General features: G+C 38.5%; 1 protein-coding gene across 29 annotated transcripts in view; it reads left to right on the forward strand.

Annotated features, from left to right (window-relative positions):
- EBF3 (EBF transcription factor 3) overlaps positions 1-15139 on the forward strand; it is a 221588-nt gene extending 206449 nt beyond the window's left edge. For 4 of the 29 annotated variants that reach the window (XM_073595697.1, XM_073595698.1, XM_073595703.1 and 1 more), the window contains exons 12-17: positions 4713-4778; positions 6832-7009; positions 7807-7992; positions 9672-9869; positions 11109-11234; positions 14601-15139. In XM_073595697.1, the coding sequence (XP_073451798.1) occupies positions 4713-4778; positions 6832-7009; positions 7807-7992; positions 9672-9869; positions 11109-11234; positions 14601-14647 (801 nt within the window). In that variant the 3' untranslated portion in view covers positions 14648-15139. Of the gene's footprint in view, positions 1-4712; positions 4779-6831; positions 7010-7803; positions 7993-9671; positions 9870-10639; positions 10707-11108; positions 11235-14540 lie in introns of those variants that run through there. The other 25 variants (XM_073595695.1, XM_073595696.1, XM_073595701.1 and 22 more) reach the window with 12 other exon arrangements.
- The last annotated feature ends 10137 nt before the right edge of the window (positions 15140-25276 follow it).

The raw sequence follows: 25276 nt of genomic DNA on the forward strand, positions 1-25276 counted from the left end.
TAAAACTGTACATTTGTCATGAAACAACGCTAGAAATCATTTGAGCTTTAATAGTTTCCATTTAACTTGAAGCCTGTTATGTCCTATTGAAAGGCAGCCAATTACACTTATGGCCGTGGCTTCGAAAATTTCCATTGAAATGCTTTTCAAACAACCATTCAGGGCTAATCGTATTCACAGCATGAGGCGCTATGCATAAGCACGACATATTGTAACAAAACAAACTTGTTCAGAGCATCCTTGACTGATTGGGTTACACAATTCTATTTTTTTTTTGCCTTGTGTCTTGCCTATGACAAGACCGGCACTTAAGAGCTGCTTTCGAAAGTCGGGTTCATTAGTTAAGATACTATCCAGTAATAGACAGATTAGAGATAAGTGCATACGTAATTTTCCTAAACTATCCTTATGTTACGATTGCAAAAGTACCATATGGACAAGTAGGTGTAGAATATATCCTGGAAATGAAAAATAGCTTGTAAATGCAGAAATCTTAATTGCTTTAATCGTTGCTTAAAATTGAAAGGCATGTAAAAAGTCTTGTGATATGATAGGAGAGATTATGAGTAATTATTAACACCTCTGAAAAACACTTTATCTTGCTCACAGAGAGCTGCTCGGGCTGATGAAATCTGATTAAGACAGCTGTGCCTTCCATTGATTATACCTGCTTCATGACAAGTATAATTCTTTATTTGTATGCAAAGTAGATGCATGCAACATCAAGCATACACACCAATTTCAGAGGTAAATGCCCATTCTAAAAGCCATCCATCCGATAACTTTGTGGATTAAGTGCTATTCCTGCAAACGTATGGCATGCACAAAAAGTGATGCCTACAGTGATTAATCTTGATAAATAAAGGACCTGAAATAGGAGTGTTCTGAAAAAATGCAAGAAACAATGAATCAGGCTGGGGGTCTTCAGATGGCGAGCGAATTTCATAGTCGAGGTGACACCAATCTTATGTCTTTGAATTTTTTCAAAGATTAAAGATAGCATCAATGTGTATTAACCTCCAGGATCCACAAAAAAAAAAAAACAGCACGTCTGTTGAAATTGAAAACTGTGCATTAATCATCCACGTGCTAGACATTCATCATGTCTAGGTTCGACAAGTGTATTATTTCACAAATTATGACGAGTTATCCTTTTGTTAGAGAGTAAGACAGGAGGTCAGGGAAGTTTTCCTGAGATGTAGGAATCAATTTAAACAATGCTGTTCTGTAAGTCAAACATTCACCTATTGTAAAGATATCCATAGACGTTGGATAAATATAAGACAAGCAGAAGGCTAGACAACACGGGCCATTTAAACCTACTGTTGTGGTGGATTAACACATGGTAACATGCATTGGGTTAAGGTAGCACATTCATTTGAATGGGCAGCAATGCATCACAATGCAGGCTAAAAATCGGCATGCACCTTGATTTCCGGTGCAGCACACCACAACCCACATTCCAGTGTGTTCTGGTGCAATGCAGGGCATCTGTGTTGTATGAATAGGTTAGGGGTCCATTAAAAATGAACGGCACCACAATGCATTTACCATGGTGTGTACCAAAGTGACAATAATGTCCTGTACACACGGTCGGATTTTCAGACGGAAAATGTGTGATAGGACCTTGTTGTCGGAAATTCCGACCGTGTGTAGGCTCCATCACACATTTTCCATCGGAATTTCCAACACACAAAGTTTGAGAGCAGGCTATAAAATTTTACGACAACAAAATCCGTTGTCGGAAATTCCGATTGTGTGTACACAAATCCAATGCACAAAGTGCCACGCATGCTCAGAATAAATTAAGAGACGAAAGCTATTGGCTACTGCCCCATTTATAGTCCCGACGTACGTGTTTTACGTCACCGCGTTCAGAACGATTGGATTTTCTGACAACTTTGTGTGACCATGTGTATGCAAGACAAGTTTGAACCAATGTCCGACCATGTGTACAGGGCATAAGAGTGTTTTTCCGCAATGCATAGGTGTGAATAGGCTCTTATGCCCCGTACACACGATAGGATTTTCCGACAACAAAACCATGGATTTTTTTCCGAAGGATGTTGGCTCAAACTTGTCTTGCATACACACGGTCACACAAATGTTGGCCCAAAATCCCGAATGTGAGAACGCGGTGATGTACAAGACGTACGACGAGCCGAAAAAAAGGAAGTTCAATAGCCAGTGCAGCTCCTTCTGCTTGATTCTGAGCATGCGTGAACTTTTTTTGCGACGGACTTGTGTACACACGATCGGAAATTCCGATAACAAGTTTTGTTGGAGGAAAATTTGAGAACCTGCTCTCAAACATTTGTGGTGCGGAAATTCCGACAGCAAATGTTCGATGGAGCGTACACACGGTAGGACTTTCCGACAACAAGCTCACATCCAACATTTGTTGTCGGAAAATCCGATCGTGTGTACACTCCATCGAACATTTGCTGTCGGCATTAGGTTTAAACAGTTCTGGCTTTGGGTAGGTTTTCTAGCTCAGCAAAGGCTGTGTGCTTGCCCTAAAGATTGGACGGCACAGTGGTGTAGTGGGTAACACTCTCACCTAACAGTAAGAAGGGTCGCTGGTTCAAATCCCAACCATGACACTACCTGCCTGGAGTTTGCATGTTCTCCCTGCGTGGGTTTCCTCCGGGTACTATGATTTCCTCCCACAATCCAAAGACATGCTGGTAGGTTAATTGGCTTCTGTCCAAAATTGGCCCTAGTATATGAATGTGGGTTGACGGTGCTATATGGGTACCTTAATAAATAATAATATAATAGATGAGGATCTTAATGAGACACAATGTACAGGGATAAGGAGAATTGTAGACACGCACCCACACTCACTCTGGATGGACTGGTGTCTTTATTCAACCTTACTAACTATGTAACTGTGTAACTATGGGTAAGACATTCACTTGCAGGCCTGCCATGTAACAAATTACATTACCTAAAATGTTTTCCTCTTTTTGGAAAAGTTTTTTTGCTGCTGTTTGTATACATTACACATGGCAATATTGGAATGATCATTCAAATTTTCCAACTATATAATGCTAATAGGTAGAGAGTTGGCCACCCAGGCTATGAATAGACACCATGGAGCGAAAGCGGTTCTTTTATATCATTGAATAAATGTTTTTAGATGATGGCAGCATTCTCTAAGGGGAAGAGAAGTCAAACAGAAGAGATTCCTTGTAAAAATTAAGTAAACTAGAGATTAATCCCAACCATCGTAAAGTGGAGGTATGCATGCAGGCACGGATAAGACAAACTCAATGCATCTCTACCCTTAGGCAAAAGCACTCTACTCTCTGAATGGGAATTCATTTATGAAGTCCTTTATAGCACACAGTCAAAGAGGTTAATTGAAAAATTTCTTAATGTCATTATGAAAAAAAACTAGATTAACCCAAGCTAATTCACTTTATTGTTCAAAATAAAGAGGAATAAGCATTGAACTCTCTGGCAAATTCCGGGCATGAATTAGAGGTGAGATGTTGTCTTTAAGGAGTTTGCCAATTTAATTAAGATATGGAAAATTACTTATTGTTCTTCACCACTAAAGTGCTAGGAATTAACAAGTGCTGTGCTTTTCATATCCCTGTCATGTATTTGTTTGTTTCATACCCACAAAACCTCATTATTAAAGCTTTGGCGTTATTTCCGTCATTCATCACTACTGTTACATGATTCTACGCCATGTGTCTAATGCAGATGATTACAACCAGATAGGTGGATTCTAGAATTCTGATTATTAAAGGACTAAGATTTTTTTGTATAAAATGGCTAAAGGACTACACCATTATTGGAAAAAAAAAAAAAAAGTTCTTTGTTCACATTTCTTAAACTGCTGTCCAAACTTCAAGGGATCTTAATGGTCTTGAGAAGTTAGTTTTCATTTTCCTGGTTCAGAGTTGCCCAGTTTTAATCCGCTGAGAAGAAAGATTCAAAACCATTCTATGCATTAGGGTAAAAAACCCTTCTGCAAGCAGTTCCCCCCCACCCAGCCCACCCTTATACATACCTGAGCCCAATCTTGATCCAGCGATGTGCATGAGAGCAGAGGCTCTGTCTGCTTTCTCCCTCCTCATTGGCACAGACACAGCAGTAAGTGCCATTGGCTCCTGCTGCTGTCAATCACAGCCAGTGACAAGGGAGGTGGGGGGCAGGGCAGAGTTCCGCTGTCAGCGTCAATAGATGCAGACAGCAAGTCTCAGGAGTGAGCCCACACGAGTGTCCCCATAGCAAGTGGCTTGCTATGGGAGCATTTGGCGAGGGAGAGCAGTCAGGAGTGGGATCCGAGAAGAGGAGGATTGGGGCTGCTCTGTGCGAAACTATTGCACAGAGCAGGTAAGTATAACATGTTTGTTATTTTAGAAGAATTTTACCTTTTAGAATAACTTTAAGGGGGTAGTGAGCAGACACACAGTATGTAAGGGTACCGACTGATTTTCTAACGCAATATCTTGCTTTTTAATTAAACCAGAGATCTTCAGTAGGAGTCATTACTTATTTGTCTGAAAACATGCTCTCAATAAAAATTTTAATTCTTTCCTATCTGCGCAATACCTAGCTGGAGTCTCGATGTAAAAACCTTGATACATTGTTTGGTCTTGTCTAACTTTTAAATTTGCTGTTGTGTTATGATTTTAGCCCTTCCTACCTTTTAAGCAATAAAACAAACCCCTCTTCTTTTTGTGTCCTGCCCACAGGAAGTATTACTGAAGAGAGCAGCGGACCTTGTTGAAGCCTTATACGGAATGCCGCACAACAACCAGGCAAGTCATTAATGCACGTCGCAAAATCCATTAAAAAATATGCAATTTAGGAACTACTGTGCGTGAACCTGGCAAAATATCAATACCATCCTATTTGCCGTGGACGTTTTTGCCAGTCACCTTAAGGGCAGTGTAATGTGATGAGCATCACCAAGGGGAAAAAGAGAGAAAGGGATAAAAAAAAAAATTGACAATTAGGCGTAAGGTGCCAAAAGCAAAGGCAATCGTTAAGACGACAGAGTAACCTTGAACTTGGTCCAAAATATACAGTGACTAATAGGAAAGCCTGCACTAAACCTGCCAAGCACAGGGAAGAGAAAATAAGGTTTGACTAAATTGTAACAGTCATGCCATTGCCTTATAACACATGTATACTGTATGTATTTAATCAACTTTATTTAACTAAATGGTCCCGGTTCTTAAAGCGTAGTCCTGCTGTCTTAAAAGGGTAATTTCACCCAAAAGTCAAAGTTCTAGGGTTCAGAAATGATAGAGCATTCAGTCAAACTTAGGGGCTCCAGCAAAAAGTTTGTACCACCGCTTTCCATGTCAACATGTAAATAAAACCCAATATATTCAAAAGCCATTCTCCTGCGCTCAAAATGGTGAACTAAGAGGTATACAGTGTAGGGATTCCTTCTCTGCGCCAGTGGTCTTGCTGCCCCCTCAGGACAACGGGCATCCTTACGGACTGTAAAGCAACAATAACAAGAGAAGGGCGCACCGACCTAGCTCATTACCTCATTGAATTTTTATTCACTACTTTCGCTCTGATGAAGAGAGTTTGCCCTTGAAAGGCATCAGCCATCACGGACGCAGCCTGGTCTTCCCACAACACCAGTAGACTACAGTAGACCTGAAGGCGATTGGCCCCCACCTGCATAAAATATGAGTTTGTGAGTATAATAATTGTTGTTTTTATTTTTTCAAGAAAAATGTATTGAGGTAATGCGCTAGGTCAGTGCGCCCTTCTCTTGTTATTGTTGTAAATAAAACCTGTCAGAGTCTGACCAACCCACACTTCCTTGAGAAGTGATCAAAACAAGGACCTAGGCCTAAGGCTGGGTTCGCACTGCAGTGCGGAGTGGCTCACAGCCGGGGTCCGGTGCGTCCCTCTTCACCATTTCAGGTCAGATTTCAGTCCGAAAATTTTGGCTAAATTCGGACCTGAAACGGACCAAAAGACACACATGGCTCCTGTGCAATTCACTCCACAGCCGTCCCGGGGCTGCGTAAACCGGCTCCATTGAGAGCAGGTCACAGTTCCCTGACATGCAAATTGGATATGGGAAACCCAGCCTCAGAAATCTCAACACAGGGACTGGGAGTGACTCTTTAAAGCACACCTGTTCTAAAGACCTGTAAAAGCTACCATTATTCATATGTCCGAGTAAGAGATAGATTTGTATTATACAGTAATTATCACATGTAGCTTTCACGAAAAAATTTCAGTTTTATGCTTTTGTGTATGAGAAATGTTATGGGAAGAGCACTTACACTAAATTGCAGAGTCTGGTGAATGCTGGGAATCTTTTTACAAATTTCTGGAACATTCATGGGAAACCTTGTTTCTCAATATGTCCAGAAAAATACATTTCTGCAAAAAACAAAAAAACAAAAACTATCTGTTTTGACTGCAGATTTTCTGTACATTTTATAACCTGCTTGAGAAATTACTGTGGTTGCGCTTGGCAACCAGCGCAACACTTCTTTCACATGCTTTAATACATAAGATCCAGTTTTATAATTAATGGGCTTTCTGCAGTCCCTTGATCACAACTATCCTCCTACAAGTGCCCGAAAATACTGAGTAGGTACTACACACCTACAACACACAGTTAGAAACATGCTGTGTCTACTTAGCCCGAGGTTAAGATTGGTGCTGTTTAGAAATTCCTGAGCACTTTTTTCGATAGGCAACACAAATCGCTGCACAAGTATTATATCCAGTCCCATGACTATGGTTCCAATCTAGGACAGTTTTTACTTGATGGCTGTTGAGACAAAACTGTATCACATGGTAACCATGCTGTTGTGTTTTCTTGCTGTGTAGGAGATAATCCTGAAGCGAGCAGCTGACATTGCTGAAGCATTATACAGTGTGCCACGCAATCACAACCAGATCCCCTCACTTGCCAACACACCATCTCACAGCGGAATGATGGGAGTAAATTCTTTCAGCAGCCAGCTAGCAGTTAATGTTTCAGAGACATCTCAAGCTAATGACCAAGGTAGGTGGCTATGCCAGACCCAACTCCAGATGCTGAGCACAGCGCTTATCTAACATATATTTATAGAGTTTGATGGAATCATGTTGATCTTAAACGTTCCCGTTAACATATATTCCTATCAGACAAGTAGCTTAGTATTCTCCCCCATTGCTGTAAAGCATGTTACCATTATATTATCTGTTTGCTGCTGAGTAGCGCCAGTATATTTGTAGATGTTGTTTTGACATTTGAGAAGTGGTAATTAGTTTTCTTGTAGGGTAGTAGCTGCAAAAGGTAACAACATAAAGAGTATTAAACATCGGAATATAGCCCATTAGATGCGCAACGCTACCCCGCCTTTTAAAAAAAACAGTCTTTTAAGATGAAATCAGTGTAACAAACAAGTTGTTGCCTGTCACCGGTGGCATTTGAAGGTCTGAAAAGGCTGAAAGTTCATCTTCTGTGTTGGTACAAACCAGGAATCAAGCCTGTTGATAATTGCTAGTAAGGATAAATGTGAAAGAAGCTGACACAATTAGATCGAAGACGGCTTTTGTTGGCTGTCTCAGCCTGTGAGGGAACAACATAGTGTGCCATCGTAGATGATTTAAGTAGGGTCGATGTGATAAGGTTATCTTAAACTGCAACTGTTGAAAGGACCGGTAAGAGGTATTGTGAAGTAACGCAACGTAATCAATACATCTGTGTAGTGTGTGATGTGGATTTGTGCGGAAAAAAAAGCCAAAGTGTCTTTTATAAATGAGGGTAACATTATCTTGTTTTTTTTTTTTTTGTGGGGCTTTCATTTCTTCCAGTAGGCTACAGTCGTAACACAAGCAGTGTATCGCCACGAGGATATGTTCCAAGTAGCACCCCCCAGCAGTCCAACTACAACACAGTCAGCAATAGCATGAACGGGTACGGGAATGCTGGAATGCCCAACTTAGGAGTTCCTGGGTCCCCTGGCTTCCTCAATGGTTCATCCGCCAACTCCCCCTATGGCAGTGAGTGTTCTTGGACATCCTATTGAATTTTCTTATTTTCTTGCTTGCCTGTATATTTTAATGTGTTAGATTTTTTTTTTTAGCCTTTTTTTAAAAAAATGTTTTTGCTATCAGTTACTGGACAAAGGGATGGGTGACTGGAGGCTGAACAGAAAAGCAGTTAAAAACATTACTGTATGGCCCACAACAATTTGACATGAATAGTGTGGTTCAAACATGCAATCATATTCCTGTTACACAAATGTGGTCTTTATGCAGGAGCTCCATATAATTATCAAACTTTTATTTGTTATAAGAGTGCTGTGGTGTTTAAGCAGCTCAGTATTATGACGTGACACGACCTATTGCTGTATTTGTAGACTTAGTGAATATACATTTTTAAATCTGGTAGGATTTATTATCCTATATTGTGATTTATACCCTTTTTAAGGATCTTAAAAAAAAAATTAAATAAATAAAGTACATCATTATCATGGCAAACAGTTGGCAAACCTATCCAAATGAAAGAAAGTGGTTTTCTTTACATGAATATGTGTGCTCATAGATAAAAACAGCATATCTATAGATAAACTACACTCACATTATTGTAACCACATTATAAATACAAAAAAAGGAACAATCAAATGCAACCATTCACTCCTGTAAGCCCAGCTCATTCAAAAAATAGTCAGATGCTTGGGATGAAGATTTGCCATTTTTTTCAGGACATATAACTTTAGGTTTGCCATTTGTCCGGCCAAATGTACTCAAAGGTTTTCTCCACCCATATGCAAATTCCTCAATCCAATTTTACATAAATTATGAAAGGAGCAAGGTGTCCTATCCTAGGGTACTATACCAGAACACTTTCTCCCTGGTGTTTTGTGATTGGCTGGCTTTATAGCATTTTAGTTATGCTATGTAAACTTATCAAGGTGTGACGGCACTGGGAACAGGAATAGGCCCAGTACAATAAGAAGAAGAACATTTACCAGTTATGCCCTACAGTACAGATCACTTAATATTTTTAAAAGCTGCCAACCGCGTGCAGTTCTCTTTTAAATGTATCTCCCTCTCTTCTAATTGGCCTACAATATAAGACAGCAATGATCAATCTCATACTTTATGGGAGGGATCTTTACACTGGACTCTGAAGGGGGAGAAAAGACTAAGAGAGAACTGTATTTGTTGGCTTGTAAAACCATTGCCAAGATCAGCAACTTGGGGTAGAAGGGCATTTGGCATATGGGGGAACCACCACTATTATCAAAGGAAAATTTGCAACGGTTTAAAAAGACAACTTAACCATGCAAGAAAATTTTGATGGGCAGGGTGAAGAAATCACTTATGAATAAAGACAGACTTTGAAGATGGCTCCTTTGGATCATCTTATACACACATATGTTCAAGACACATGCACAGGCTTTACATTTTGCTTGGCCTGTCCCAAATGTAGACACCACTGAGATCAGGTACCTTCCATGGTGCTCAGCACATAGACCCCCAGATTCTTTAGCCTGAGAGTGGCCATCATAGTTATTTTTTTATTATCAGTTTGGCTATTTTATTTTAGTTTATTTTTATTCCCAAACCTAAAACAAAGGCTGCATCACTCTCTCTTTATGTTCTGCCATGGGGTTAAACAAACAAAAAAAAAAAAAACTCCTTTTTGAGTCCTGATTATTTTTGCTTTATTGCAGTAGTACCATCAAGTCCTACAATGGCAGCCTCTTCGGTCACCCTCCCTTCAAACTGTAGCAGTACACACGGCATTTTCTCATTCTCACCTGCAAATGTCATCTCCGCAGTGAAACAAAAGAGCGCATTTGCCCCAGTCGTCAGGCCCCAAGCTTCCCCTCCACCATCCTGCACCAGTGCAAATGGCAATGGACTTCAAGGTGAGTTGGGTTTGTTATACAAATAGCATGTGTATTAGCTTTAGTGACAGAATATCTGTTTTGACAGGCAAATTACAGTTTCACTGGACCTTAAAAATAACTATTTACTTTTAAAAAAGGGGGCAAAGAAAACTGAAATGCTGTTCATGGCAAACCAACCAGAATCCAGATCTTATTCATACTGGAAAACAAAATAGCGCAGTGGTTGGTTGTGATGAGCAACACTTTAATTTTACTTTGTTTAAGCCCAATACATTTTCCCTGTTTTAGAAGAATATGGATTACCCCCAAGGTTTTTCAGGTTCTTCTACTCTCAGGATCTGGCCTGAAACGAAAGTTCTGCTCCCCTTAATGCAAATTGGCAAAAAAATTGTTAATATTGGAGCTGTGAAAGAACACAAAAAAGGGAGAATATTAAATCCTTTAACTTATAAAGCAGTTCCCCATTACCAGTTATCTTGGATGTCTTAGCCCCATTAGTTCTGAAAATCTCTGTGCAATTCCATAGACAGAGTTTGGAGTATGAAGGGATATTAAACTTCTAAAGAGTTTTCATATGGGGACTCTCTCAGCTATAGCAATGAGTGACAGAACACTGAAAAACATCCACCACATGTCTCTATGGCATACACAAATTCACATCACAATGTCTGCATTGTCCTTATAGTAAAATAGAATTGTACTGTATAATAATCGTTCCCAGACATTAGATATATTATTTAATGCCATGGGTTATAGTATATGCTATCAAATATTTTCTTATTTTTCAGACATGTATTACACTCCCACATTCTCAAAATCTTGAAATTGATAAAGCTAGAACAAGTGCCGCATAATGTGAGACATTTTTTATTTTTAATCGTGCAATAAGATAGTCGTTTACTGTTGACTTTTTTTTTTTTTTTTAATACCAAAATCCATCATTCCTTCCAGTTGAAATGAAAACACATTATAAGATGAAAAAAAAAATCAAAATTTAGTTACCGTTAAATATTAGCAACTGCTTGTATTAGAAAAAAAATCAATCAGTGTTTATATATCTATTTATATATGGCAAAACTCCAAAAGTTTTTATAAATCTGCTATAAAGATAATACTGGATTTCATTTATCAACTAATTGAATACTACTAAACCATCTAATCGGACTTCTCTCTTTGAATAAATTTAATTCTAAATGTAATTTAGAATGATTGAAAAACTCAAAATGTGTTATTTTCTCAAATATGTTTTAAATGTAGAATCTGGAGAGGAAGATGGTTTGGGAGGGTATACTGCATGTGTGGGAGGTGGCATCTCTATCGTTTTTCCATTTGGCGTTTGCTTTGAGAATGGCACAAAACACCAGAGACTTCATGATTCGAAATGTATGTACAATTAAAGGTGTGCTATATTTAAGTAATTGCAATAGAAATACTTATTACAAACTGCATGAATCCTTACCTTGTCCCCACCTTTAAAGGAGGCCTGTCATGAGAAATATATGGTAGCTGCTATTGTTAACCTCCTGAAAATGGTGGAAGCATGGATGTCATGAGGTTCCTTTGTTTACCATACTTTGAATCCCCGAACAAACAACAATAGTAGATTCCCTATTTCATTCATGACAGGTTTTCTTGAAAACGACTCTGTAGTAGATGGCTTGTGTACATGGGCAACTGCAAGGGACACCAGGTGGTCTGTAAAACCCTCCAGCCTTCCGTCTCCAATAAGGAGGTACTCAGGGCTGGGGGTGTGTGAGGCCAGCGGTGGTAATATGCTCCCTTTCAGTAACACGGGAAGTTTGCCTTCCCTAGTAATCACTTAAGATAACTGCTCCCGTTATGAACCTTCCAGTGGAGAAAGGAGCTTTAAGTGATTGTTTGCGATGCCTTTTGTACAGGTCCTCTAACATGTTAACTAGAATATGCTTAGTATGTTGGCATAGTGCAAGGGTCTCCAAACTTTCTAAACAAAGGGCCAGTTTATTGTCCTTCAGACTTTAGGGGGGGGGGGGGCGGGCTGTGGCCAGTGGGAGTAGAAAATGCCCAAGAATCAGTGGAAGTAAATAATGCCCCATCACTGGTTTTAGTTGAAGGACTAGTGTCCTATTGTTGATATCAGTGGGAGGAATAGCACCCCATCCTTGGTGTCAGTGGGAGGAATAGTGCCCCATCATTAGTGTCAGTTGTGGGAGGAATAGTTCCCCAAAGGCCGGATCGAGGCAAGCAAAGGGCCACATCCGACCCCAGGGCCGCAGTTTGGAGACCATTGGCATAGTGTATAAATATATGTTAATAACGATAACTGCAAATTTGACAATAATGTTTAGTAACCTATGAGAGATCTGACACTAAACTGTGGAAATGTAGATAATTGCTGTTTGTACAATGACATATGTCCATACACCATTAGCTTGGGTTATACATACTTTTTTTCTTTTTAAATAACAAAACGTGGGATTAGTCTTGAAAACATATTTTATAGGACAGATTGATAACCATTTATAAATTGATATATACTTTAGAGTTTGAATGTATAAATTGCTAATGAACTGTAAAGATGATGCACCGTGAGGTGTTTCCATCAGTTGGATACACCTTAAAGGCTTAACTAGAACATGTTCTCCTCTCAAAACTTACCTTTCAAGCCCTGACCTCTATTTAACTAGTTTGAACTGTTGAGACGTCAAATGAATCTCTCAGCATTGTCTAATCACTGCATAAGCTGTTCATATTAATAAACACTTTAAGCAGTCTTGAAGTTTATATAAGTCGAACGTTTTTTTTTTTTTGTAATAATAATCGAGATGCGTGCAAAACCATAACACACAAAGTCATAATTATTTTCCTCTTGAATGTTGCAGTAGATCTGTACAATATACTCACAAGACATAAGTCTTCACAGTCATAAACTTGTAACACTGCGCCTAAAACAAATTAATATTGTTGGGATTAATGAACTGAGAAATTGAAGCTTAGATCACTACATAAGAAAATTTATTAGAGTTACACATAAATTAGTGAGGAGAAAAAAAACACATTTTAATGAAAGAAATGGCACAAAATCAAATTTCATTTTCTTTCCTTTTTTTAAAAGTATTTTTTTCTCCTCCAGTATTTGATCAGTATAATTCTGCATGTTAAAAAAATAATATATATATATATATATCTATATATATATATATATTTATATATATATATATATATAGATATATATATATATATAGATATATATATATATATGTATAGATATATATAGATTTAGATCTATATATAGGTATAGATATCTATATCTATATCTATATCTATATATATAGATATATATATATATATTTATATAGATATCTATCTATCTATCTATCTATCTATCTATCTATCTATCTATCTATCTATCTATCTATCTATCTATCTATATATATATAGATATATATCTATATCTATATAGATAAAGATATATATATATATATATATATATATATATATATATATATATATATATATATATATATATATATATATATATATCTTTATATCACAATTCAGGTTCCCAATAGGCCAAAGCAGTAAAAAATAAAGACAAACCCTGGCTCATAAGATTTTAATTTAGAACTAGAGAAATGTCTGGTACTGAGCTGGTGAGTGAGTTGGCTTCATCTGACATTACCAGAAGTGACCATGTTGTTTTTCAGCTGTCAACATGGCCAGTCTCTAGGGAGTCTGGACCACTGTTTGCTATTAGCAAAACGCTAAGAGAAATATCATATGTGGGAGGCAGGATATTTTGCACCAAAATGTCAAAAACCCACTCCTTGCTTAAATGTCCTCTCTTTTGTTACTTTTTTTTTTATTCAGCTTCCCCTATCTATTTAGAAAAATGTATTTATTCAAAAGCATCTAGCACAGTTTATTTGTTCAATAAATTACCAAAATGCTTAAAATTTATATTATTTCTTTTACAATTCTGACATGTTAACATGTTTCTCTACGTTAGGGAGTAGCAGACGTAGTGTTCCAGTAACAAAAAAAAAAAATAAAATAAAAGGACCAGTATGTAAAAAAAAAAAGAAAAAAAAGCTTACCTGAAAAATATGTTTTCTATAAACATAGAGGGATTAAAAAGTTTACCTCTACCTTAAAACTAGGATGTGGATGAGGGAGTAGTAGATATAGTATTCCAGTAACACAAAAAAACCCCCGAAAGGATCAAAATAGAAATTGTATGTAAAAAAAAAAAAAAAAGCTTACCTGAAAAATATGTCTTCTATAAATATAGAGGGATTAAAAAGTTTACCTTTACCTTAAAACTAGGACGTGGATGAGGGAGTAGCAGATGTAGTATTCCAGTAACACAAAAAAAGATGAAAGGATCTTAGGGATTAAAAAGTTTACCTCTACCTTAAAACTAGGACGTGGAACGAGGGAGTAGCAGACGTAATATTCCAGTAACACACAAAAAAAAAATGATAGGATCAATATAGAAATTGTATGTAAAAAAAAAAAAAAAGCATACCTGAAAAATATGTTTTCTATAAATATAGCGGGAATAAAAAGTTTACTGTAAACAGCCCAAAAATTTAATGCACGTGAAAATTTTCTTTTTAAAAAACAATAAAAAGCCTTTAGGTCAGTCAGTGAAAAAAAGGAGAACATGTAGGCCTTAAAGCTAATATAATCTTATTTCTTTTTTTCTAGCTATGTCCGGTCTTGTAGTTCCACCAATGTAAAAAGTCACTTTTGTCTACTTGCTTGTAGCATCAAACTTCAGAAGAAAGCTTCAGGGGACACATTTAGTGTATTAAGGAGTACTGACGGAAACCAGTCTCTTCAGAACAAAAAAAAAAAAAATCACCAAGAAGCAAAATGCTACAAAACTCTTTCTTTTCAAAGATTTTATTTGGACTAGTAGAAAATCGACATGCAAATGAGCGACTTTCTCCATGAACAATTCCATTTTGTCGACTGAACATTTTCTCATATTTTTCAAGTTTCTCACTCCTGAAGAAGATGGGGAAAAAAATCGACGCCTATTTTGTACAAAGTTTCTGATTACGTCTTGGCTATGTCTAGTACTTGCTATGTGTTGGGACAAAAGCGTTGTGGATGCACCGTTCTGATTTATCATGAAACACTGATGAAAAATGCCTCAGAACATTTTTCCTTACTCATTACTAGACTCACAATGGTTGTGTATCTCTATAATGTGAAATATTTTTTTGTGGTGAAAAAGGGGGCCAAGGAGGTTTGAGCCATCAAACTGGAAAAAAAATAAATATATGAATCATTTAAATTGGGGGGGTGGGGGGGTGGGGAACTTGGGAGGGAAGAGGGTTTATCATTGCTTAACTTCATCTTAATGAAATGGAACTTTGTAACTTATTGTAGTTAGGAACTGTAACTTTGATATTGAAATCTCTTTGCCTTCAACAAGCACACTGACAGAGGAAAAAATGCTACTGTCTGTTGGTTCAAATATACTTCCACTGCTAGAGCTTCCTGTAAAGCAAGTGTGACCTGCAACATTTTTTTCAACTTCTTGCTCGCACTGTATACTATTGCATTCTTAGGCTACTGTGAAGTCTATGTTTCTTGTACCAGAAAATTGTCCTTTTGACTTCTAGATCCTTATTCCCTAATGTGTTTTGTATGTGGTTATAAAATTGTAGACTTTTGTGATTTTGCCAAAGTTGTAGCTAAATATTTATACACTTGTCTTGAATTTTTTTTTTTTTTTCGATCCACTTAAAATATTAGAAAGCATATTTTATTCCTTATTCAGTTTGATAAGGAATAAAATGGTCTACTTATATCTCAGACACTTTCTTTCACATGAACACTTGCAGTCACTAAGGGAATTTATTTTGTAACATATCAATTATAAATATTGTATTTATCTTTGAAATTTTGTATATTGCTTTCCATTGTTTATTTTTTTTTTTTTTTTGGTCCATGTATGTATGTCTGTATGTATGTATTTTTTGTTTTGGGCGGGTGTCGACATGCTGAAAAATCAGCATTACGCCAAGAAAGGTTGCCTTCATACTGTATGTGTTTTTTTTTTTGTTTTTATTTTTTTTTAATGAATTATGGTGTCTATACATTTCATTTGTACTTCAAAAATGTGCTATTGTTTAGACTTTCCGTCCTTTTTTTTATTTTGAGGGAAAAGTCAAATTCATTCTTTATTTTTATATTATTTTTAAGTTATCTGAACAAATGATTTTTGAATAAAAGTTGTTTGTTGTATAGTCAAAAACAAAATTGTGCCACATGGCTGTAATTAATATTAGTAGAAAAATGTGCATGATATCCAGCCACAAATACAACTGTGTTTGTGGCTGTATGTTTATTTTATTTCTTTTTTTTTTTTTTTTTTTTTTTTTTTTTATAGAATGTAAAAGTCATTTTTGCTGCCACTCATATGACTTGCCACATAGATAAACTGTGCTTACTGGACAAATTACAGAGGCCTAAATTTTGAATTTAATTTCTCATCTGATATTTTGATTAAAAAATTGCCACATTATTTTCTCTGATGCCTTAAAATTATTTTTTATTTAAAACTAATATTTTGTGCTATTGTATCACAGGATTACACCACAGTTTCTAATCACCCTTGGTCATTAGGATGATTTGTGGTGTAAAACTATAAATAAATTTAAAGAAAGCACAATCCTGGGATACATCTATGTCACTCTTTTTTGCATCTATCTTCTGCTGCACTCTGCAGTTTCCTATACCATGCACTGTTTAATAGGTTTCATACAAATTCATAATAATACACAACTTTTTATATATTTTAAAGAGAAATATTTTGTAGTGAGACCCAGTAGCAAAGTCTTTTTAAATTGGGATGACCTCCTTGGTAAATGTTACTTATTAGTGCCAAAATCATAGTTTCTAGAGGTAATGGAATGGTTATTTTTTTTTTTTTTTTTCTTTGCACTAAATGCATTGCTGAACAGCTTTGCAGTACACTTTTGCAAACTGCAGCAGAATTACATTTCTAAACAAAAAGGAGAGACATTTCGGTTCCTTTTAGGTGAAATGCATATTAAATGTGTTTTACAATAGTGAAAGCTATGTTATAACAACATTTTAAATGCCTTGCACATTTATGTTGTGAAAGCCGAAAAAAAAAGGCTTCACTAAGTGGGAACACCTAGACACTTTTAAAACATGAAAAGCCTCATTTTTATTTTGTATAGGAAAGGTTCATATAAAGGAAAAAAAAAAAAAAAAAAAGAGGTCATGTGTACATGTTAAAAACCATTTGCAAGTTATTTCATAAATGGAATCTGTTTGTGTTCTAGATTAGTTAGTTAATGCTCACATTGCTACATTGTCTCCCGACTGAACGCTTCACTAAATGGTAGATTTTACTGTTAAAAACCCTACAATAAGATTGTTTTATCTGTACATTTTTTCAGATATTTAACTGTATAAAATGTTCATTTTACACAATATTTAATTAAAGTATTTCTTGTCTGTGAATTTCACTTTTAGTAATTTTATCTGAAGTTTGATTATTAAAACAAAACTTGCAAAACACAGAAAACAAATGGAACACTGGGGTTTCATTTATAAAACTTGTATCTCTCTGTCTTGCTTAAAAGAAAAGCTATAAGTTAGGATGGCGCGCTTCTGGCATTGGTGTTTTTTATTAAGAATTATCAAGCCTGTCCAAGGAGGCCTTGTTCAAGGTAAAAAAAAGGGGTGTTGTTTTCCATGGTAACTAATCAAATTTAAGGTTTAATTTTTTGTGTACTGTATGAAGTTACTTTTAAAATCTGAAATCAATCTGAAATTAAAATTTGATTCAAAATCTGAATCAAATGTTGGATGTTGTTCTCTAATGCCGCGTACACACGAGCGGACTTTTCGACCGGACTGGTCCGACGGACCGAGTCCGGTGGACAATCCGACCGTATGTGGGCTTCATCGGACCTGCAGCGGACTTTTTCAGTTGAAAATCTGACGGACTTTAGATTTGGAACATGTTTCAAATCTTTCCGACGGACTCGAGTCCGGTCGAAAAGTCCGCTCGTCTGTATGCTAGTCCGATGGACGAAAACCGGCGCTAGGGCAGCTATTGGCTACTGGCTATGAATTTCCTTATTTTAGTCCGGTCGTACGTCATCATGTACGAATCTTTCAGACTTTGGTTTGATCGTGTGTAGGCAAGTCCGTTCGTTGGGAAAGTCCGCCGGAAGTCCATCAAAAGTCTGTCGGATAGACCGTCGGACCAGTCAGATCGAAAAGTCTGCTCATGTGTACGTGGCATAACTGGCACTAATATGTTTTATATAAATCAGCCCAATTACTTATTTTGTCTAAAAGGTTACATTTTTTTTTAATTTGCTTGAGTAAGTGATCAAGCTTAGTTTTAATCACAAATGTGATTTTCCACGCTACCTGGTTCCTTAAAGTGATTGTACAGTCTCGTTAAAATAAATAAATAACAAACATATATCTGGCTACTTCAAACCCTTAAGCCCCATACACATGGGCTGAATGTCAGGAGACAACGGCCAGTTGAAAAAAAAAAAGGCTGACATTTGGCCCGTGTGTGAGTCAGTCTGTCCAGCAGAAGTTTAGCCGGCTTCTGTCAGACGTGCATGCTGTAAAACCAGTGGCTGACCGACTCCTGATCAACGCTCTCAGCCAATGGCAGAGAACGCTGATCAGAGTGTTCTGGCGGGGGGCTGCCCCCCCTTCATCAGAACACAACAGCTCAGCGGTGAAATCGCTGAACTAACCTCGCATGGTTAGTACAACGTGTCCGACCGGAGTTGTCAGTTTTTTTTTTTTTCGTGCAACCCACCGGGTATACCCGGCATTAGTTCTAGCCTTGCTGTTAAGTCTCAGGTTTTTTTTTATAAGTGAGTGAGAACTAACTTGGGGTGCTCATGTTTTTAAAACAAGGGATGTACCTAGACAATATTTGTGATAAATGTCTCTGGAAAGTTAGCCCTTAGTATTGATGTTAACATGCATGTAAAGCTAAAACTTTTTTTTAAGGGAAGAAGGGAAGGAATTCAACTCTGTAAGATTCTTCTCTTGCTGCCTGTGTCCCACTGAGATTTCCCTTCACTTCCTGTCCTGGAGATACCAGAAGAACGAGAGGAAATGTCATTCCCTAAGTGATTGGAGTTCGAAGTAAGTGAAAGTTGTCATAGGAACAAGTGTCCCCATTGGAGGATTTTCCCCCACCTCTTGCCCTGGGTTATTATTCCTAAATTTTTGATTTTTCTTCATTTTCTTTCTCAGTGACAATGATCTTCAGGACAAATAAAGTGGGCGAGTCTCCGCAGCTGGGAACTCACCAGCAAAAAAAAAAATAAAAAATCCATGACCGAGGTTTTGGATAAATCGTGACAATGTTTTGTGATTTAATACATTTTTATTGAGTTTTCTTAAAGTTTAATGTAAAGTTACCAGGTGGTCATAATCCAGCGCTGAAAGCCCTATTGGATAATGGAACGCCTGCCAACTTTTTATTGCTCGCTGTGTCCGTTTGTGAAATTTTTTCCTATTTTATGTCTATAGGATGTCTATTGGATGTGACAAAACAGGAAGTATCTTCTTTAGTGCTGAGAGCCTGGCACTGGTGGGTTTTTTTTGGCACAAGGTGGTTAACATAGGAACCAACATAAATATTATAAATTGTAAACATTTTATCTTACACTTAAGCACCCCTCTAGCCCTTTACAATCTTCTAAAATGAGCCCTTAACATTTTGCCTCCTGTAAAACAACCTCCTACAGCAAGCCCCCCACTCTCAATACCTCCAAAACTTCACCTAACCTATAAAATGGGCCCTTAGAGGGTAACTCCACTTTTGTGTGTGGGGGGGGGGGGATAGCAAATAAAGAAAAAAATATTAGAGCGTATACAATTGCAACACAAGTCATATTGTAATTGAATGTTATTGAAAAATACCTTTCCATTCAATCTGCAGCTTTCTAATTTTCTGAAAGTGCAATGCAATATGGCTACCTGGGAGTGTTCTCTACACAGAATGTGTAAAAACGTCCCCCCCCCCGAAACATAACTTCCTGCTTGTGTGGTTGGCTCACCAGTTTTCCCAGAAGTCTGCCCTAAGACACAAGTCAGATTTCGGGCATGCCCTGCAACAAAAATGTAATTTTTGGTGAGATACTCCCAATTGGAAAGCATGTCTAAAGGTATGCCTTCCAGTCCAGCAGCTTATCTCATTAGGGCCCTGCGGGTGCTGCAGCTGATTAATAATTATGAAACCATTCCCGTTAGGCTCACTTTCCCACATGGATACAAACACATGGATTTCTTCAGAATAAGAAAAGGTAGAAATCTGCAACAAAGTTTCTTCAAATCCATGCAATGCACATAGATCACCCAGAGGGGAATGTTTTTTTCTCAACAAAAGTGGAGTTACGCTTTAACACAACCTCCAATTAAGAACAACTAAAAGTAAACCCTTAACAGATAACTGGAAATGTTGCTGAGGACATTGGACAATTGGAAAAATGACCCCTACAACAAGACAAAGACAGCATTTAAAGAGGAAATAAACCCTGATGGGTTTTACTTCCTCTTTATTCCCCTGCAAAGTAAAAGCATCTCATACTAGCCCATTATGCGCCACTTATCTGCAAACGATGTCCGCGATGTCCTCCCTGGTGGCCGTGTCCATCTTCACCTCATTTCCTTCCGGGGCTGTGGACTCCGGCTCTGCGACTGGCCTGAGTCGCGTGACGTCACTCCCACACATGCACGCGGGACCCGATGGTCACGGCACGGGCCCTATAGAAACGACACGATCGTACCCTTTCTTTAGTGCGCATGCGCTGATGACGTCAGCGCAAGGGTATATGGTAAATATCTCATAAACCGTACAGGTTTAGGAGATATTTCCAGTACCTACAGGTAAACCTTATTATAGGCTTACCTGTAGGTAAAAGTGGTATGTAAGGGTTTACAACCACTTTAAAGCCTGACAGAGGTTCAAAACCTTCCCCATTCTTTTACTTTTTTTAACTTAATTTAAATTGTTAGTTTAGGTGTTATTCAGATTCAGATCTATGCAAGCGGTAATGCATGTGAAAATCCACTTTTTTCCACGGAGCACATCAACTCAAGGTACGTATGTTAGGCCCCGTTCACTCAGGGTGATTACATCCGTGTCCTGCGCAAAGCTGTATTTACCCACATGGGGATGCACAGGGGAATTTTGCATCCCTATGCAGGCACGGAACACCTGTGCATTGTTGTGCTGTTAAAACATAGCCCTGCACAAGGCATGGATATAATCGCCACCTGTAAACAAGACCTTAGTAAAAATAAAAAAACAGGTGTTAATACACTGTGCATTGTGGTGTAGGTGCATTATTTAATACTCTGAGGTGCTCTTAGGCTCATCGAGCGCCCCTCAACATGAATGGGCCTTGTTAACATGTGCATAGCTGTGCATTATCCCTTGGGGATGGGTAAAAGTACAACCCCAAAAAAGCCCAACCATTTTATTTAGCGTGGAGAAATATTACAGTGACACGGTGCAGTGTAAGCTGTGAAACATCATAATTGCAGTGGCTAATTAACAATTACAGCAACAGTAATTCAAAAATATGTTCCTATTGAAAATGTCTAATACTTTATCCTTAGAGTATACTGCAGGGTTGCTCAATCTTTTGAAGAGCGAGGGCCACTTAAGTGATCTGGTAACCGATCGTGGGCCACAATGAACTATGGGGTTTTACTGTCCCCAAACTGCAAATGTAAACAAGCCCTTACTACCCTGAGCCCCCTATAAGGCTGCTTTCACACTGATACCCTGCGGTTTACCCGCAACGTGCAGGGGCAGCGCAGTGCCCCTGCAACTTTCCTGCAGGTTAACTGCACTGAGCCATAGACTTGTATTACATCTTGCAGGTATGGTGCACTTTTAAAAAGTGCACCAAAGCCATAGAATATAATGAAGTCTATGGCTAAGTGCAGCTAACCCACAGGAAAGCCACAGGTGTACTGCACTGTACCTGGAGACCAGTGTGAAAACAGCCTAATAACTCTTTTTTATGAGTGCTAATATGTCCATTGCAAAAGTGTAGAGTATGTGATGTTTAAAACACTAACCTTTTCCTCTTCCAGCTTCTGTTGGCATCGCTCTCCAGGCTGCTAGAAATGTGCTAGGTGAAATGCAGTTGGTATCACTCCACCTGGGACAGGAGCCATCACTGCAGAGGAAGCATTGGGTTCCTCTGCTGACGTCACCGGCTTCGTGCGCTCTGATGCTAAGGGATGGCGGGTCGGCAACCTGTCAATTGCGATCTTGGGTTGCCGCACCACCATCCCAGAGCATGGGCATGCACTTCCCTGATTTGAGGTTGCGTGCCACATCAGAGGGTTCCGTGGGTCACAAGTTGAGCACCCCTGGTGTACAGTATGTCTAGCCAAAAACTTTTTTCTTTAGTTTTGGATGAAGTGGGATAGCCCAAAATCCTTGTCAGGTTTTCTTACTGTCTAGGGCTCTGCCGGAGCTATAGTCCCCTTACTGCCCCCCCAGTTACAATGGCTTTACTAGGCACCAAATGAGGAAAAATATGTAGCAGCAAGACAGACTAGAAAAATGCATATTTTTTTGTAGAGATGGGGAAGGCTAGAACCCCGTGAGCTTTTTTATTGCTGTCTGTGTTCCTGTTGCAGAAATCCCATCACTTCTGGTCTGGGTAAAGCAGTGAGTGGAATTCTAATAAATCCATGGATAGATGTAAAAAACTCAGCAGGGGTTCTAATTCTTAGACAATTCTTAGACACTTTACGCCTTAAGGGGTTACTAAACCCTCGCGTTTTTTTTTTTAAATAACAAACATGTCATGCTTACCTCCATTGTGCAGTTCATTTTGCACAGAGTGGCCCCGATCCTCCTCTTCTGGGGTCCCTCAGCGGCGCTGGTAGCTCCGCCCCGCATCGAGTGCCAACGTCGGAGAAGCGCTCTCCTTGGTGGACACCCGTGCTGGCGCACTCCCGAGTCCTGTGTCTGAGTCTGTAGACACCACAGAAAGCAGGACTTGGCCCCGCCCCCGGCGCCAGCATCATTGGATTTGATTGACAGCAGCGGGAGCCAATGGCTGCGCTGCTATCAATCTATCCAATCAGGACAGGAGACACCAGCTAGAGCTGGTGTGCTCGTTCCCGGCCGGAGAAAGACACGCTTTATGTAAGTATAAGGGGGGCTCTGGGGGGCTGGTACATGACAGGAGGTTTTTCATCCTAATGCGTAGATTACATTAAGGTGAAAAAACATGAGGGTTAACAACCCCTTTAACTTGGTTCTCAAGGAACAAGCTGCTTTGTTTAGGCTTTAAAATCGAAGATTTAAAAAAGTGCCCATACCTTTTGTTTTCATTAAGGAGAGTACAGAGGACACAATTTCGACATTTTTTTTTTTACTTTTGACTCCACCTCCTGCTACATGTGTTAGAAAAAAAAAATATTATACAGGACTCATATAGCTCCAACAGTTTGTGCGGCACTTTACAAAATAAAGGTAGACAGTACAGTTACAATAGTACTAACTGAGGCACTTAGGTTATATATGTTTAAAGATGGGGCCTGAACAATTTGTTATTATAAATTTTTCGACCACCATTTGCAATTAAAAATTTTATAAATCTTGGCCAATTTTTGCATCCATACTTTCATAATCCAGAATAGGCATGCATCGTATAAAAGACAGTGGATAGTTAATATTCCTCATGATCATACTTGTTCTATGCCAGTGGTCACTCAAAGCACTCAAGCCAAAGCATTACCATGAGAACCATAACAGGTATTCTACTAAAAAGAGGTCACCATTGGAGGCCCACATATTTTTCTCATGACAGATGTGCTTTAGAGAAGACCTTTAGTCAAAGTATCATCACCAGCAATCTTCACAGCAATGCTTTATTAATGTTAGAGTGGTAAAATACTTTATTGCCTGAGTAGACCTTAGATTATGGATTTATCATTGAGGTATTTTGACTGGTATTATACTAAAATAGTTGTAAAGCACTGCTTTAAAGGCATGCTTCAGTCATCTCTAAAAATTAGAACAATAAGAACCATACAGACTAAACAGCTCAACTAAAGAAAAAGATTAATCTACTGCGCTGACTGGAACCCAACCATCGTTAAACCGGGCACATAAAAGGGTCAGGAGAGTGGTGGGGTACACCAGGTAAAATGGATGCAGCTCCTCTCAAATTAGGTCTTGAGATCCTAATGCACTTATAAAAAAAGAAACACAAAAGGAGGCCTCCATCTAGGTGTAGCGATTTATTAAAAAAGCATAAAAGACAATTAAAATGCACTCACTAAATAGCTCAACTGCTGGGGATTTCACTGTGTATCTCATGCTTGAAAACTGTTCTGTAGCTAGTAATCTGGTATTGGTGGGAACACCAGCTGTAAAGCCATGGGAGAAGACAGACTATGGTCATTCCCACCCACATAGATTTATTACTGTCTGTCAGGGTTACAAAAGGAAGAAGTACAACAGATTCACATGAAGAAGCGCTACAGTCCAGATGGGTGCAACAAACTACATGGGCATACAGTAGATTACAGTGAGTGAACTTTCACATGTTGCTTGGAATTGTGACTTAAGAACAAGTAAGGAAGCACATAAGAATGGTTGCTGTATCTGATGTCTCCATCATAGTGTTGAGTGAGCTTTTCTTCCTGTGCTCTGTGTGTTGGACGGAGAAATCTTTACATGAAGCATAATCAATGAACTTTGCTAATTAGAAATCAATGCTTCCTTGTAGTTATTGTTCCATGAATGACCGAGTTTACATTTTTACAAAGGTTCTGGGAGAAATAGAGCAAGCGCGTGCCTAAAACTCCCAATCAAATTAGAGACAACATTGCTCCTAATTTCCCTGTCTATGACTATAACCAAAGTTCACAGTAGACATGCAATTCTCTGTCTCACTACTTAGATCACTAAGAATCTTTATACTAATAATTTTTATAAAAATGAATATTTGTATAGCTCAGATACTTATTTTATATGGCTATCAATTTCAATGCTATAGTATTTTACAGTATTAAAGCAGAGTTCCACCCAAAAATGGAACTTCCGCTTTAAATACTCCTCTACCCTGACATGCCACAATTGGCATGTCATTTTTTTGGGTGAGGCTGGGTACCTGGTTTGGAGTGGGACTTCCTGTCCCACTTCCTCCTTCCGGGCTTCCAACCGCCTAGGCAATTCCTAGGTGGCCCCTCCCTCCCGGTAATGTTCTGGGACACGTGACAGGTCCCAGAACATTGCCTGGCCATTGATAGAGTGCAGCGCGGCTCGCGCATGTGCAGTGCATGCCCAGCTGTGAAGCTGCAAACTGTCACAGCCGGGCGCCCACACTTACAATGTCAACGCCGGAGGAGGGGGAGGCAACGGAGGCTTCGGG

This window comes from Aquarana catesbeiana, linkage group LG08 (assembly GCF_042186555.1).
Source record: "Aquarana catesbeiana isolate 2022-GZ linkage group LG08, ASM4218655v1, whole genome shotgun sequence".
Lineage (NCBI taxonomy): Eukaryota > Metazoa > Chordata > Amphibia > Anura > Ranidae > Aquarana > Aquarana catesbeiana.